Source organism: Budorcas taxicolor, chromosome 1, assembly GCF_023091745.1.
Source record: "Budorcas taxicolor isolate Tak-1 chromosome 1, Takin1.1, whole genome shotgun sequence".
NCBI classification, from domain to species: Eukaryota; Metazoa; Chordata; class Mammalia; order Artiodactyla; family Bovidae; genus Budorcas; species Budorcas taxicolor.
Genome location: NC_068910.1, coordinates 50,174,248 through 50,191,657, shown reverse-complemented (window position 1 = coordinate 50,191,657; position 17,410 = coordinate 50,174,248). Strand labels below are relative to the sequence as shown.

Below are 17,410 nucleotides of genomic sequence, written 5' to 3'. Positions count from 1 at the left end.
TGGTCACAACTTAACCACTACACAACAGTGGTTTAAGTGGAATTGTTTCTTGATTTACACTAAAAGCCAACTTGCCTTTGTAGCTTTAAGGCTCTGTATTAAACTTTCTTGAATATGTGCTCTCAAAGTCTTAGGCTGAAAGACTTCTGTGAAATGTTTTTTTCTCTCTAGAATGGAAATAGATTTTAGAAATAGCTCTAGTAACTTTAAACTGTTAAGTAAAATTATTGCTGTTTGCGTTTTCTGAAGCTAATGTAATACGTTCTCATCGATTGCTGTGGATAATATGGTGAAAAGCATAGGAGGTTTAGTAATCAGTATAAATTTAAATATTCTAAAATTTATTTGGGAAAAAACTGATAGTGGAAGACAAAGTGGTGACTGACTTCAGTAATTGATACATAAATATAGTTTCTCGTTGTTAAAAGTATAAATGAGTATTAAAACTATATAAAGAGAAACATCCTAAATTATTCTATTTTTTTTTATTTCAGGGCTGGAAACAGTGAAGTCACATTTCATTGTTTAAAGACTATTTAGAAGACAAGATGGGGACTCCTGGTTCTGGAAGGAAGAGGACACCTGTGAAAGACCGATTTTCTGCAGAAGATGAAGCTCTGAGCAGCATTGCCAGAGAGGTATGTCTGGAAAACCCCCCTCACCACTGAGATGCACGAAAGAGAATGTTGTAAAGATGCTGGGGGAGAAATACAGAGATTCATTCATTGAGCTAGTTTAGAATGTTTACTGTGAATTAGATGTCAACTATAGCCTCCAAAATACTGTATTAGAATAAAATGCAGTTACTGTCTCTTTACTTGGGTATTTATTCAAGTTATCTAAAATTATTTTTTCATTTTATTTTTGTGGTTTAGTTGACCTCCTGGGACTTGTCCTAATGTTTTGAAATTTATAATTAATCTTCATTATTGGAGCTTAAGGTAATTAGAATGTTGAAGATATGATAGACAGCTCTATTATAGAAATGCTCATTTGGACTCTACTGTTAATATATTCCAGGAAGCACTGTATAATTGTTGACAGAAACAGACCTTATTTGGTGTCTGCTCAGATTCAGCATCTTAGCAGTTTTTTAAATAACTGCAATGGAATTTTTGTGTTTAACTTTTAGCTAGTAATAGAGCTTCTGGAGCATTTTTGTTTTGGTTTGTTGACAACTCAGAAAAAAGGACAAAAAGGAAAGGAGTGTCACCTATTAGATCTCTGGCAGCATTTCCTGTTGCATATTGGACATGTCAGATAACTCCCAGCTGTGATTTCTCAGTGAGGAGCCAACTTTTATTTCAGACTCTGTCTGCAGTTGCAGACCTGATCATATACTGCCTTGGCAGAAGAAGCGCTTAGAGCATTTTCAGATTGTACTCTTTGGGTGCGAATTGTTCCCTCATCACTTCCTCTTTGTTATTCTTAGTAAATAACTCATGTAAAACTAGTGCTGTTTCCTTTTGACATATCACACGGACTTTTTTTGGATTTAGCTCATTGTTAGGTTTTTCCTTTTGTAAGCTACTCAGCTTTTGAATTAAAAGTCAAATTTGTAGGAGGATATTTGAGGCAGAGGGAAGTTCTCTAAAATCTGATGATAGAACTGTGATAATACCTTAACAAAATTATTTTTTTTAATTGGTGAGATAGTTTTAGATAAAAAGGAAAAAGATATTTTAAAATGAAGCATTGGCTAACACTTTACAGTGATCTTAAGAATTTACTTGAATGAAATATTTTGGAAGCCACATAGTTTAGTTGAAAATTGAAACTACTCAGAATATTTGATCCCCAAATTGGAGGGATTTACATACCCAGATTTCTATAAAGGGAGGAAATCCCAGTATGTTTTAGGCTCTTTTTGTACTGTCACTAGGTATTTTAACTCTTTTTTTGGATATGATGCTTCATTTACAAAATTGGGTATCATTCAAGCATCTAACCCTTGAGTGCTTACTATGTGACAAATACTTTTCTAAGCATTTAAAATGAACTTTATTTTGGGGGGGGCTCTAAAATCACAGCAGATGGTGACTACAGCCATGAAATTAAAAGACGGTTACTCTTTGGAAGGAAAGTGATGACCAACCTAGACACTATATTCAAAAGCAGAGACATTACTTTGCCAACAGAGGTCCATCTAGTCAAGGCTATGGTTTTTCCACTGGTCATGTATGGATGTGATAGTTGGACTATAAAGAAAGCTGAGCACTGAAGAACTGATGATTTTGAACTGTGGTGTTGGAGAAGACTCTTAAGAGTCCCTTGGACTACAAGGAGATCCAACCAGTCCATCCTAAAGGAGATCAGTCCTGAATATTCATTGGAAGGACTGATGCTGAAGCTGAAACTCTAATATTTTGGCCACCTGATGCGAAGAACTGACTCATTTGAAAAGCCCCTGATGCTGGGCAAGATTGAAGGTGGGAGGAGAAGGGGACTACAGGATGAGATGGTTGGATGGCATCTCCAACTCAATGGACATGAGTTTGAGTAAGCTCCAGGAGCTGGCAATGGACAGGGGTGCCTGGCGTGCTGCAGTCCATGGGGTCGCAAAGAGTCGGACACAACTGACCAACTGAATTGAACTGAATTCATTTAATCTCCACAGAATTCTGAAATTGGTTCTATTACAATCTTCATTTTACAGATGAAGAAATGATTGCACAGAAAAGACAAGTAACTTCCCTAAGGTCACACAGCTAGGAAATAGCAGAACTTGGATTCACATAACAAATTCAAATGAAGTCTGTGCCATGCTGTTTTTAGTGTTCTCCATCTTCTCCATTAATAGTTTGTTTTTCTGTAACTTTTCATGATTTTAAATCAGATCACATCTTGATTCTCAAAATAACCCTATAAGTTAGGATAGAATTTTTTTTAAAGGTTGCCATTTCAAGTGGACAGACACTCTTCATTAAAAACAGTTTTTTAATTTAGTTTGACTGTGCTGGGTCTTTGTTGCTGCGAGGGCTTTTTCTCTAGTTGCAGTGAGTGGGGGCTGCTCTCTAGTTGCGGCGCATGGGCTTCTCGTGGTGGTGGCTCTTGTCACAGAGCGCAGGCTCTAGGCCATGCAGACGTAAGTAATTGCAGCACGTGGGCTCAGTAGTTGCGGCTTGCAGGCTCTAGAGCACAGGCTTAGAAGTTGTGGCACGTGGGCTTAGTTGCTCCGCAGTATGTGGCGTCTTCCCTGATCAGGGATTGAACTCTTGTCTCCTCCATTGGCAGGTAGATTCTTTACCACTGAGCCACCAGGTAAGCCCAGGATCACTCAGTTCAGTCCAGTTGCTCAGTCGTGTCTGACTCTTTGCGACCCCATGAATCGCAGCACGCCAGGCCTCCCTGTCCATCACCAACTCCCGGAGTTCACTCAAACTCAGGTCCATTGAGTTGGTGATGCCATCCAGCCATCTCATCCTCTGTCACCCCCTTCTCCTCCTTCCCCCAGTCGCTCCCAGCATCAGAGTCTTTTCCAGTGAGTCAACTCTTCGCATGAGGTGGCCAAAGCCCAGGGTAGATGTTGTTATTAGCCTTAGTTACAAATGAGGAAACAGATGAAGCTGAACGATTAATGTCTGAAATGTATCAAAACTGGGACTCAAACTCGGCTTTTAAAGCTGTTGTTCATTCTTCCAAATCATACTACTTCCAGAATTCAGCTGGGCTTTGGAGAGTTACAAGCATGGCTTTGAATTCTGGCTGTACTCATTGCTGGTTAAGTAATCTTGTTAAGTAACTACTGTGGACTTCAGTTTCCTCAACTGTAAAATGGGAATAATAGGGGCTTCCCAGGTGGCTCAGAGGTTAAAGCATCTGCCTGCAATGCGGGAGACCTGGGTTTGATCCCTGGGTTGGGAAGATCCCCTGGAGAAAGAAATGGCAACCCACTCCAATATTCTTGCCTGGAGAACCCCATGGACGGAGGAGCCTGGTGGGCTACAGTCCATGGGGTTGCAAAGAGTCGGACATGGCTGAGCGACTTTCCTTTCCTTTCCTGTATTATAGAACTGTTGTCACATTTGAATAGTGCATATGAACTTTACCATGGTGTTAGACTTGCAGTAGGCTATTTTGTTGCTTCTTAATAAGTTGAAATAGGAAGTGAGAAGTAAAATATTCTCCAACCAGTCCATTCTGAAGGAGATCAACCCTGGGATTTCTTTGGAAGGAATGATGCTAAAGCTGAAACTCCAGTACTTTGGCCACCTCATGCAAAGAGTTGACTCATTGGAAAAGACTTTGATGCTGGGAGGGATTGGGGGCAGGAGGAGAAGGGGACAACAGAGGATTAGATGGCTGGATGGCATCACTGACTTAATGGACGTGAGTCTGAGTGAACTCCGGGAGTTGGTGATGGACAGGGAGGCCTGGCGTGCTGCGATTCATGGGGTCACAAAGAGTCGGACATGACTGAGCGACTGAGCTGAACTGAACTGAACTCTAAAACATGGTTGATCATCAGAATCTCTCAGGTTGCTTTTTCAGTATACAGATTACAAGGCCTTACCCCATACTTGCTAAATCTGAATCTTTGAGGGTGAGCTTATAAGTTTGTGTTTAAATATACACACACACAGATACACATGCATGTGCTCACATGCATACAGATACACAGACATACTCCTTCATGTATGGGCCAGTCATGGGAACCATGAAGCAAAGTACACAGAAGAACACGTCTTGGATGATCAGTTTCTTACTACTTACAGGTTGTTTCCTCCTTGTACCTTATTACTTTGCTATGAAATAACTAAGTTTAATCCAGTTATTATATTTAAAGTTACAATAATTATTTTTATAAAAAGTTTAAGAGGCCACTATTCCTAGTTTTCATTTCTGTCTTCCAAACTCTGAACATGAATATTCCAACTCTAATGATCTGGTCAGCTTAAACCTTGAAATTTAAAATGACTAGTTTTTACTTTTAAGATTCAAGACTTTATTTGCAAGAATGAATGCCTACCGTGTGATGCAGTTGTTGTGAAACTTTAGAGGAAATAGGTTTAGCAGTGTTAATAATTCTTTCATATATCCTTTATGATTCTTTTTTCTCTTTCAAGTTTTCATAGCCAGTTCCATTGTCCATTCGTACATTGGACAGTTGGCATTCATAGATAGTCCCCAATCTTTATTTTCTCTTATAGGATCATCCTTTCACGCACACACACACACAAATGCGTTGGGTTAGGAATAAAAATTAACAGAACCCTCGTAACAAATGAAAATGACAAATAGCTTAATCTTTTTTTAGAAGTTTAATCATAAGAGTTTAATTTGTCTTTCCTCACTTCAAATTGTTTTTTGAGATAGATAAGCCATGCCATAAATAAACAAAAATAGCTTCTTTTTCCACCTGCTTACTTTCTTTCAAGTTTCCATGCTTCTCAGTTGGCACCAAATCAGACAACTAGAAGGAAGGAGGAGAAAAGGAAAAAGGGGCATGATTATGTTCTGCACACTGAATAATTTGTGTGCCAACATGTGGAACTGAGTGCGTTTAAAAAACTGTTATAAAATACTCATAAAATTGACCACTGTAACCGTTTTTAAGTGTGCAGTTCTGTGGGTTTAAGTACAGTCACGTGTGCAACCGTCATCACCATCTATCTCCAGGATTCTTTTTATCTTGTAAAACCTGTATGGATTTTTGAAAATGTTGAAATGTTTGGAGACTTCTCTGTGAAGGACAAGTGTGGATGGATCTAGAAGTCCTGCTGTGCTGTGGTAGGTGTGTTGCTGCTCTCTCGGGAGGGCACGTCTGTCACGGCGCTCGTGAGAGCAGGTGTTGGGGGAGGTCCCAACAGGTTCTCTGGGGTGTCAGAAGGCCCATCTGGATGCTTATTACCTTTCTTGCTTGTGTGACTTTGATTGTCCCACAGGTTTGGGGAAAATGCAGTTGGAGAGTTGCCTGTCAGTGAAAATTACCTAAAAGCACAGAGTGTATCAAATTGGGGACCCTTAGGCAGCTAGCCTCTGAAAGGGAGGACAGGGAAGGATGAAAGCCAGTTATGCCACCTTGCCACAGTCAGTTTCGTGAGTGTTACAGTGAGTGTTTCTGAGAAGTAGAAGGGTCTTGAAGGGTCTGCAGGCAGTCTGATTACGGCATCACTGAAGCCTGGAATATTACTCCTTTCCTTGTTGTAGAGCTGAAATGATGAAGAAAACATGTTTTCTGCACTTCCCTTCAAATGTCAGGCATCAGTATGTTGCTTATTTTTGAACCTGATGATCTGAAAGTCTTTCTGGTTCTAAAATTCTGTGATTTCTTTTGAGATTCAGGACCCCCTCAAAATTCATACTCATCTTACGCAATTCTCTTAAATCTGGAGAATCATTGACAGTGACTTCCCTGGCGGTCCAGTGGCTAAGACTCTGCACTCCCAGGGCAGGGGGCCTGGGTTCCATCCCTGGTCAGGGAGCTAGATCCCATATGCCACAACTAAGCATTCACATGCGCTGCAACTTAAAAAAGGTCCTACAAGCACAACAGAGATCAGAGATCCCTCATGCCATGGAGGAGACCCGACACAGCCAAGAGAAAATAAATTAAAGTCAGACTCAATGACAAGCATAGAAACTGATCTTTTATAGGAGTTAGAGTCTAGCAAATGAAGCATGTGGAGACTGTCATGTTGAGCAGAGTTTGCATGTAAACATGTTCTGTGTGCAAACCTATTTGTAATACTAAGGACAAAAGGAAACTCTATGGCTGTTTACCATTTTTCACTGCTAGAATGTTTGGATTTCTTTTTTTTTTTTAACACTAGCTTTATTGAGATATAATTCACATAACATGTAATTCACTCATTTGAAGCATACCAATTCAATGGTTTTTACATGACTAATTTTTAAGCTGTGGTCAAAATATGTGTAACCATCCCACTGTCTATTTCAAAAATTTTTTCATCACCCCAGACAGAAGTTCTGTAACCATTAAGCAATAACTCCTTTGCCCCCTCTTTCAGCTGCTGGTAACCTCTAATTTACTTTATGTCCCTATGAATTTGTCTAATTCTAGATATTTCATATAATTGGAATTATACAATATTTGTCCTCTTGTTTCTGGTTCCTTGGCGTAATGTCTTCAAGATTCATCCATGTTGTAGCAAGTGTCAGAACTTCATTCCTCTTTTTCTTCCATTTTAAAGAACTTAATTCCTTCTTTTGTGGATAAATGATAGTCCATTGTATGTATGTATTGCATTTTCTTTATCCACTTATCTGTTGATGGACAGTTGGTTGGATTTTATTATTTTGCTGCCTAAAATGGTAGATTCCAGCCATCTCGTAATGAGAACCAGAAGTTTGATTATGGATTAGCAGCCTGAGAAGAAGGATACAAAGGGAAGAACTGTGCTTAGTTTAAAAAATACTGTCCAGCATTACTGTTCTATGGAATAATAGCCACGATAGCTTGATAGAGCTTATTTCCTCATAGTTATTTTGCTGTTTTGTTCTAGTCATCTGTCCATTTTTAGGCAGTGTTGAATTAAGGATAAAAAACTTTTGTCAAGGATAGCAGTTTCTTAAAATGCAAAAAATTTCCATAATCAATCATGATTATGGGTATTAATACCATTTTTCATTTAAGAATAAAGTGAGTTTTTTTAGAAACATGAATTTTGAGTGTCATTCATTTAGTAAATGTTTATTGGGCATCTACTCTTGTAGGTGCTGTATTAGTTAAGGACATGGGATGGACAGGTCTAACGTGGTCATTTTCCTTTTAGAGCTTAGATGCTAGAGGAAAAAATTGACCCTAAAATTAATGTCTACACTTAATATTGTAATTTCTGTCTTGAAAGCTGTGGTTGTCAGTGTATGTTACAACCAATGGCATTCTTAAAATTGAGCAAATGTAATAATATATTTATTTACAGCCGTGCTAAGTGCTTTGAGTGAACAGTAAATGATTTTATTGAAGAGTGTGTGATGGGGGACTTGACATGTTTGATGGCTTTGGGAAGGCTTCCCTGAGGAAGCGCCCTTTCAGTTGAGTTTTGAAGGAGGAGTGGAATGATTTAGGAGGAGCTCTCAGATTCCAGGAAGAGCTTTACAGTCAGAGGGAAGAACATGGGACAAGCTTCTGAGGCCGAAAGATATGGAGAATTCAAGGAATAGCACCAGCTGACTTTTGCTGAGCTCTAATTATGTACCAGGCACTGTTCTGAGCCCTTTAAACAGACTTAATCCTCTTGATAACTCTGTGAGGTGGTCTGCTGTTTCCATTTTATCCATGCTTAACCCAAGGCATGGAGAAGTGAGGTAACTTGCTCAAGGTCGCATAGAAAGGCGTCGGGCTGACAAGTGCATGTGGGCTCCTACGCTCTGACTGCTGTGCCTCCAGGATATCGCTGTTAACTCTGACATGGACAGCAAGGAGGAGGGCAGCTGGAGAGGCAGGCAGGAGCCAGACCATGCAGGCTGGTGGCTCTGAGCAGCGAGTGACTTTGTCCCACAGAAAACAGTGGGCAACGTATGAGGATAGTTTTGCCTGTCACTACTGGCATTTGTGGGGAAAGGTCAGGGATATTGCTAAAAATGCCACAGTGCACAGCACAGCTCCCCCCCCAAGAAAGAATTCTCTGGTTCAAATGTTAGTAAGGCTTAGGTTGAGAACCTAATATGATTTTGGTCTGCATTCTAAAGAGGAAAGGGGAAAAATGAAGGATCTTGTGTAGGGGTATGACGTGATCAGATTTGTGCCTTCAAAAGATGACTTTGCTGTGGGTTGGAGATGCTATTATTAATAATACCAGAAAGAGACCGTAGTGGTTGCAGGGAGATGAGTCATGAGAGCCAGCGGTGGCCGGGCCTGAAGTGACGACTGTGGGGATGAGGGGAGATGGTTGGAATGGAGACAGAGAAGATGCTTAGTGAGTGGCAGTGGTTGGGTAGCAGGGCGGGGGGCTTGGGGTTGTGCATCCGGTCGGATGGTAGGCAACGTTAGTGTGTGGAGAACGTTTGCAGAGGGAAGACCGTAAATTTATGTTAGGCTGTGTGGTATTTAATGTGTCTGTGGAGATTTTGAAGAAGCAGTTTGGGGGTTTGGGTCAGGAGCTCAAAGGAGGATCTGGGCCCTACATACACATCTGAGACTTGTGTGCATGTAGAAAGTGATTGAAATCATGAGTTGTGGATGAGACTGTCTAGAGAGAAAGTGTAGAGTTGAGGACAGGCCCTCCTCGGGCTGAGCCCTAAAGAACTCCAGGTCATATCTCGAGTCTTCCTAATGCTGACACTTTCTTTGATCATCCTTTTGTGTTTGGTTCAGACTGTTCTGTCCCAATTGGACTTGTCTGAAAAGTTAACTCCACAGAAGGCAGAATTACTCTTCTTTAATACGCTCAGTGGTGGTACACAAAATTTATAAAAGATTATGAAATATGAGTTAACTTTTCAGAATTATGAAAAATGAATGCTAAGGGTTTTCTTAAACACTTCTGCCGCTTTGTAGTCACTGGTGTTTTGCTTTACTTTTTGCTGTGCTGGGTCTTGGTTGCTGCCCGGGCCTTCTCTGGTGGCAAGCAGGAGCTGCTCTCGGTGGCGCATGGGCTTCTCACTGTGGTGGCTGCTCTCGTTGCAGAGCACGGCCTCTAGGTCCACGGGCTTCGGCGGCTGGCGCACACAGGCTTAGTTGCTCCATGGCCTGTGGGGTCTTCCCAGACCAGGGATGGAACTCATTTCCTCGACATTGGCAGGCGGAATCTTTGACCACCAGGGAAGTCCTGTACTTAATGTTTTTATTAGACAAATGCTTTGAAAGAGTTGTCACTGTTAGTCATTTAGGAATCTTTCCAGTGGCATTAGCGCATGAATGCACCTGTCTTCATTTTTTTTCCCATTTACCCACTGAAATTAAGGCAAAGGGAAGGGGCCGGTGTGATTGGGGAACCCCGGCCCTGCAGTCCAGAGCCCTGGTTCTGTGATGGCCAGCGTTCCTCTTGGTGTCAGTGTTCCTGGGTTATCTCTCTAACCAGAATTAAGGGAGGATTACTGGGCCTGAAGTTTTGTGTCAGTGTGACTAAAATATGTTTGGTATAAAATTCATTGTCATTATCTTCACCATTCCTGTGACTTATAGGCATTTGGAGAAAAAATTCAGATAGCACAGTATCATTATCCTCAATATAAAGCCATTACTAGCAACCCCCACCCCCAGCCCCCAAGACATACACAGAGTATTTCTGCTGGGACTGTGAATCACATTTTCCTTTGGCAAGACATGTCATTGCTGAGCCAAAGTTTCAGCTTTCCTGTACTATCTATTTATTAGATTGTATTCAGACCTCAGTAGTAAAGTCTGTAATCTTAAATTTCCTCTCTCATTCTGAAAGAATATTTTGCTGTCAGAAGATTTCTGAATAAAAAGAAGATACAGTTGTTAGACATCAGAAGAAAATGGATTAAAATTCCCTAGATTTTATCTAATATTGTTATTTATGCCCAGGAAAGTTTATATAGTTGGTTTTCAACTACCAAAAGCTTTAAAAAAATAAAAGTTGATATTGTAAGATCAAATTAAGAAAAATGGTACCCAAGATTTTCTACTAAAGGGAAGTTGCTAGGAAGTTGAGTAATGATTTTTATTTGTTAATTTGGAAACCATAGCAACACAATAAATATTATGTCTCAGCTTGTCTTTCAGTGTTCTTTTGGCATGAGTGTCATGGAAGAATAAACAAAATTAAACACAGTAAACCCTTGAGACCTAGTTACCTGAATTAGTCATTTTCCTTGACAGTTTCACTTTGTATAATTTTGTATTTCAGATTTCTTGAAATTAAAGCGTAGTCTGTAAAGGCCTAAATAACTCAGATGGTAAAGAATCTACCTGCAATGCAGGAGACCCAGGTTTGATGCCTGGATCAGGAAGATTCCCTGGAGAAGGAAACTGTAACCCACTCCAGTATTCTTGCCTGGGAAATCCTGTGCATAGAGGAGCTTGGCAGGCTCCGTGGGGTCGCAAAGAGTTGGACATAGTTGAGGGACAAACACACACACACACCTTATTTTTCTTTCTCATGTGTGTGGATTTTGTGTTACAGATGTACATGCAGGCTGGCAGTTGCACGTTTGCCCCTATTCAGTGCATTTATGTCTGACCATGAAATTTGAATTTGCCTCCCTTTAAAACTGTCCCATATGATAGTGGGACAGAAGTTTCAAAAGCTAGAGGTTTCTGTTCTTTTAAAGGCATTTGAGTGTGTTTTCATGTTCTGTTCTTCTTGAAAGGTTGAATGCAGAAAGGTTTTAGGAACAGTGTAAGTATCCATGAGTCTACAGTAAATGATGCTATCCTTTTGGGACAGTTATTTCAGACCTTTTCCTAAAAAGATAAGAAGGAAGGGAGAAGACATCATAAACCAAGTTTAGGGCTCTTTTTCTTTCATCCCTCGTCCTAGTTCCGCTTCCCTTACCCCAGCAGGGAGCCACTCTAGTGGAATCTTGAGGTAGCCTTCCTGCTCCTCTTCTGAAAGTTCTAACACGTATCATTAGAAACAGTATTATTTTATGGGTTTTTGTGTCACTTTCTAAGTGTTCTCAGGCATGGGGGTGTGAAACAACTAGAACATGTGGGGAATTGCCAGAATAACAGCTTGGTTTGGCTGAAGAGAGGTTAGAGGGAGTGGGAGCTAATGTTGGAGAGGCCAGAGGGCCTGATCAGGATGGGACTTGTATGCTGCGGAGTTTACATTTTATTGGGGCAGCTGAGGGGAGCCACTGAAGGGTAAAACCTTTTCCAGAGTTAGCCACCATGTAGAGTGACTGGTAGGGAGAAAATGAGTCAGGAGGCTTTGTTGTCATTGGGAGAGTTGATGAGAGCCTGAATTCAGGCAGTGACAGTGGGAAAGGAGGGGGAAATTTGGATTGAAGAAATGGTAGAGAGAGAATCTTGATGGAATAGATAGCTGAGATATAGTGACTGGGTGTGGATGGAGGCTAAAAACAGAGAGGAGCCTTATGGCGATCCTTTGTTTCGGTTTTGGGGGTAATGGGAGCACTGATGGGGATATAAAGAGGAAGAGGGACTTTAAGGGAAAGATAAGTTCCGTTTGTGATGCTTTGCATCTGAGGTGCCAGTGGGACAGCCAGTTGCGTCAGGACTGAGAAAGAAAAGTCTGTGTTGGACGCAGAGGTTTGCAGACTCACTATCACCCAGGGAGAGAACTGAGGGTGGACATAGGGTGAAGAGAGTGAGATGAAGTCTGGAAGCTTTGGTTACATTAAAGTTTCAGGAAGTAGCACATGTCGGACGCTGAAGAAGGCAGATCAGGGAGTCAAGAGGAAAACCAGGGGAGAGTGGCATTGCAGAAAGCCCGGAGAGGAGTGTTTCAGAAGGAGCGGAGTGGCAGTGATATGGGAAATCCAGAAAGGACAAGCAAGACAAGAAGAGAAAAATTCCACTGGGTTTGGTAGTCAGAGGTCATGAGTGACTTGGGCATGAGGAGTTTCCTGAAATGATCTGGGCAGAAGCCAGGAAGCAGTCATTTGAAGAGAGTGAGGAGGGAGGTGAGAGAATAGTTAGCCCTCTCCATCTCCAAGAGAAGATGAGACAGAGTCGATCCAGGGTGGGACGGTTTGTCTGTTGGCCGCACAGCTTATGGGCTCTCAGTTCCCCAGCCAGGGACTGAACCGGGGTCATGGCAGTGAAAGCCCGGAATCCTCACTTCTAGGCCACCAGGGAACTCCCCATTAGTTTGTTTGTTTATTAAAGATAGGAGAGACTTTTAACCTACTTAGGATGAGAAGGACAAACCAATAGAGGGAGAGAGTGCAGGCAGGAGAAAGATCAGATAGTTGAGGCAAGGTCCCTGGGGAGGGTGGAGTTCACATCATAGTAGGGAGGGTGTGTGTGTCTCCGTATATAGACACATCCATCCATGTTTTATATGTATATTGTTATATAACTTTACATGTCTATACATATATTTACCTTGTTATATAGCTGTATAGTAAACTCTTGCCTTTGACTCTTAGGATGATGGATTCAAACTGTTTTTTTAAATGAATATAAAGTTGTTCCCCCTAGAATAGTTTACAGTGAAATTTGACATGGGGTTTATATTCCAAGGAAACAGGGCACTGTCCATTGGGTGGGATAGATCCTGCTTGACTTGTAGACCCACAGGACAGATACTTAGAATAGGATTGGCCTTGGTTGAGTTTCTGATTTGGGATGCCAGTGGGAGCCACACTGAGTTTATTTTAGCCCATTTGCCTGTGTTTATTTGACTAGGCAGTAACAGAATCCAAATTTAAAATTGTAACAGTGTAAGGATGCTTTTGGGTGTTGGTGAATTTAGTTCAGTCACTCAGTCGTGTCCGATTCTTTGTGACCCCATGCACTGCAGCACCCCAGGCTTCCCTGTCCATCTCCAACTCCCGAAGCATTCTCAAACTCATGTCCATTGAGTCAGTGATGCCATCCAACCATCTCATCCTCTGTCGTCCCCTTCTCCTCCTGCCTTCAATCTTTCCCAGCATCAGGGTCTTTTCCAATGAGTCAGTTCTTGGTGAATTTAACAGTGTGTAATATGGAATAGCAGGGATAGGAGGAGAGTGGGAATGGAGAAAGTGAAGTTAGAATTAGTATCATAGATGAAAGTGGTAAGGACCTGCTTGGAAGGAAAATTAAAGGTTGGATTCAAGGGATAGTGTAAAGAAAGTTTGATTAAGAAGTAGGAATCCCTGAGGCTGAGTTTTCAACAAGGGTTTCACTTCTGGAGACTGAAAAACAGGGAAGCATAGAGTATTCATGGGGATGAGGTTGCTTTTATCCACTGTTAGTGCATGACAAGAGATCCACCAAACAGTTAGAAATGTAAGTCTTGATTTTGGTCAGAGCCCGAGATGTAAGATTTGAGTCATTCTTGTTGGTCGATAGTTGAAAATAGGGAGTAAAAAAACGAGAAGAAAGGCTGTCTGTAACAAAAGAAGATCGACTACATTTGGTGTAAAGTCCTGCTCAAAGAAAAAAGAGAACCAGAAGAGTACCTTTTCACAGAAAAGAGAGAGTCTATGCTAAATTGAAAATCATAGGATAATTCATCCAAAGTAAACTTTTATTATTTGCCTAAGGATATGTTCTTATACTTGGAATATAAAGATATAAGTTGTAGCAACATAGTTAAGAGCGTGAACTGGAATCAGATTCTTAGGATCTGGATCTCAGTTCCAGTACTTGCTGGCCAGGGGATATCAGGCAAATTACTTCATCTTTCTGTACCTCAAGTGGTTACTTTGTGAATTAAAGGAAAATAATCATCTAGCTTTGCTAAGTGCCCAAATGATGGTAGTAATATTAGTGTGAGGTCTCATCTTTTCTGTCACCTTGAAAGTTTGAGTTTTGATTCTATGAAGATCATTCTCAAAGCACTGTTCAGTTTTATAAATATTAAGGGCAAAGGTGAGGATCCCCCCTTTACAGAATTAGTACATTTTGAATTGGGTCCTGATACGTTGCCAGAGCTTGGTCGTTATTTCTCGACTGTCTTTCTCGGAATGTTCATGTTTAGAAACCTGGTCCAGTGCTTACTAGATTTACAGGTAATTTCTGAACCTGAATTTCCAGTTCCTGAATTTTCCTATTAACCTTACTTAAAAGTTTGGGTCATATCAGCCTAAAAGACCATGACTTAGGCTCCTGAATACTTCTGATTTCACTCCTGTCTTATGCTAACTTTTAAACTAACTAAGCTTTTTTTGTGGTAAAATAAACATAACATGAAGTCAATCATTTTGATCATCTTCAGGTGTACAGTTCAGTGACATTAAGTACATTTAAACTGCTGTGCAGTCACGACTTCTGCCCATCCTCAGAATTTTTTCAGCATCCTTAGTGAAACTCTGTACCCGTTAAAATAGCAACTCCCATCCCCTCCTTCCCACACTGGACACCACTGTTCTACTTTCTATCCCTGTGGTATTTGACTATTTTAGAAACTTGAGATAAGCAGAAGCATTTAATATTTGTTCTTTTGTGTCTGGCTTGTTTCACTCAACAGTGTCTTCAAAATTCATCAGAGTTGTTGCATATAGTCAGAGCTTCCTCCTGTTTAAAGGATTTGTAATATTCCATTGTATGGAAAATGTGTGTACGTTTTCCTTATTCATTCATCTGCCGATGGACATTTGGGTTGTTTATACCTTTTGGCTCTTATGAGTAATATTGCTATGAACATTTGATGTGTGAACATCTCTTTGAGTCTTTACTTTCAGTTCTTTTGTGTATGTACCCAGAGGTGGAATTATTGGGTCAAGTGGTGATTCTGTGTTTCATTTTTATTAACCAACCTTTGTTTTGAACTTAATTCAATCCTTGTGGTCCTTTATTGTTTTATCTTTTTTATTTTGTACCTGTGAGAGTGGGTTAAAACTAAGCTGTGGTAGCTCTTTGCCACAATTGTATCCTGAGGGGAAGGTGCTGGTGTGCTACTTTGAAGTGTGGTTGGTGTACCTATAATTTGACTGTTTAAACATATATCAGTATATCTAGTATTATGGCTAAAAGTCTAGAAAGCTTATTATTTAGTGATTTTTAAAATTTTTTGAATGAGACTTGAAACTTCTAATCCAGTTCTGAGAATATAAAGACATACTGTTGTAAACAAAGAAACATGAAATTAACTGTTATTTTAGCTTCCCTGATGGCTCAGACGGTAAAGTGTCTGCCTGCAGTGCGGGAGACCTGGGTTTGATCCCTGGCCTGGGTTCGATCCCTGGGTTGGGAAGATCCCCTGGAGAAGGAAATGGCAACCCACTCCAGTACTCTTGCCTGGAAAATTCCATGGACTGAGGAGCCTGGCAGGCTACAGTCCATGGGGTCGCAAAGAGTCGGACACGACTGAGCGACTTCACTTTCACTTTCTCTTTCACAGTATTATTTGGGTTTCCCTTATGGCTCAGCTGGTGAAGAATCTGCCTGCAATGCTGGAGACCTGCCTGGGCTGGGAAGATCCCCTGGAGAAGGGAGAGGCTACCCACTCCATTATTCTGGCCTGGAGAATTCCATGGACTGTACAGTCCATGGGATCGCGAAGAGTCGGACACGACTGAGTGACTGTCGCTTCACTTCACAGTATTATTAACTAAAGTACAGGTTTTATTCAAATCTTACAAAATTTTTTGCTAGGATCTATTATTTGTTTTCATACCTTATTTAAAATTTCACGTTATATTTAGTTGCATTGAGCAGCATTAGCTGCATGCAGCAAATTCTGATAAATTCTCTTTCCATTTTTATTCTGTTACACATATTTTCTAACTTTATTTGTTATGATTTCTTATACACACTCATCATTTAAGTGGACATTTAATTTCTGTATACATGGGTTTTTTAAAGTATCTTTGACATTAAGCTCTCATTTCGATACTAATTTCTCCTTTAAATGCTTTCTTTGCAGTCACATTCTGTGTTTTTCCAGTCTTGTAACTTTATTGAGGCTTTCAGTGGCTGAGTCAGAGATCTCTCTTGGTAAATGTCATATTGCACTTGAAAACATGGGGGTTAATTTCAAATGTTTTTGATATTGATTTCTAGCATAATTCCACAGTGTTAAGAGAACAGACTCTGTATGATTACAGATTAGACCAGGAAATTTTTGCACCCTGTTTTATGTCCCTGGATATGTTCCAGTGTCTCCTGGTTTATAATCTATGGGAATTTGAATAGAATTTGTATCCTGCTGTTGTGTGAAAATTGTATAAATCCTAATTATATTGGATTGGTTCACAGTGCTTTTCAGGTCTATTATATCTTTCTACTTTTCTATGTATTTTATTAATTTTTGAGAATTTTATTTTGAAACTCCAATTAAAAATCTTAATTTATCTATTTAAAATGCTTGTAATACTATTTGTAATTTGTGTTTTCCAAGTCTCCTATAAATGTATTATCATACTTTCATAATTTAAAAAAAAAGTGTAAATGTATCAGTGTAAGAATAGAGTGCACCTCTTGTCTTACCAGATTGGAGTGACCGCTGGCCCCTTCCTATTCCTGCTATCAGGAACCTGGAAGCAATGAATAAGAAAGAAACAGATAAAGTAGTTTTGAAACCTCTTTATCTTCTTAAAGCTTGCTATATTTAGTACTATCTCCAAGGGAGGTAACGTCCAAGTTTTGCTTAGAGTTGCCTAAGTAGCAAAGAGAAGGGTATGTTTGTGGCTCTGAAGCCCGTGGTCTTTCTGTTGTACAGCAGTTAGGTCCCTTCCCTTTTGTTGTGCAAGAGAATTTATTAGAGAATAAATTTCAATTATTTATAATTCCATTTGGTTAGAGAACTCCCATTTTAGAATAGATTGTGCAGAATTGGCCACAGATATCAGAAGGATTAAATCAGCATTCTTGATAAATTTCTAAGGGAGGCTGCAAGTATAGATGTATTTATTATGTGCTGAA

At 40.3% G+C, this 17,410-nt stretch overlaps 1 protein-coding gene across 5 annotated transcripts in view; it reads left to right on the top strand.

The window, feature by feature from the left end:
• LRRFIP2 (LRR binding FLII interacting protein 2) overlaps window positions 1-17,410 on the top strand; it is a 110,128-nt gene that overhangs the window by 24,158 nt on the left and 68,560 nt on the right. For all 5 annotated transcript variants that reach the window (XM_052636216.1, XM_052636202.1, XM_052636208.1 and 2 more), the window contains exon 2: window positions 495-638. In XM_052636216.1, the coding sequence (XP_052492176.1) occupies window positions 549-638 (90 nt within the window). In that variant the 5' untranslated portion in view covers window positions 495-548. The remainder of the gene's footprint in view (window positions 1-494; window positions 639-17,410) is intronic.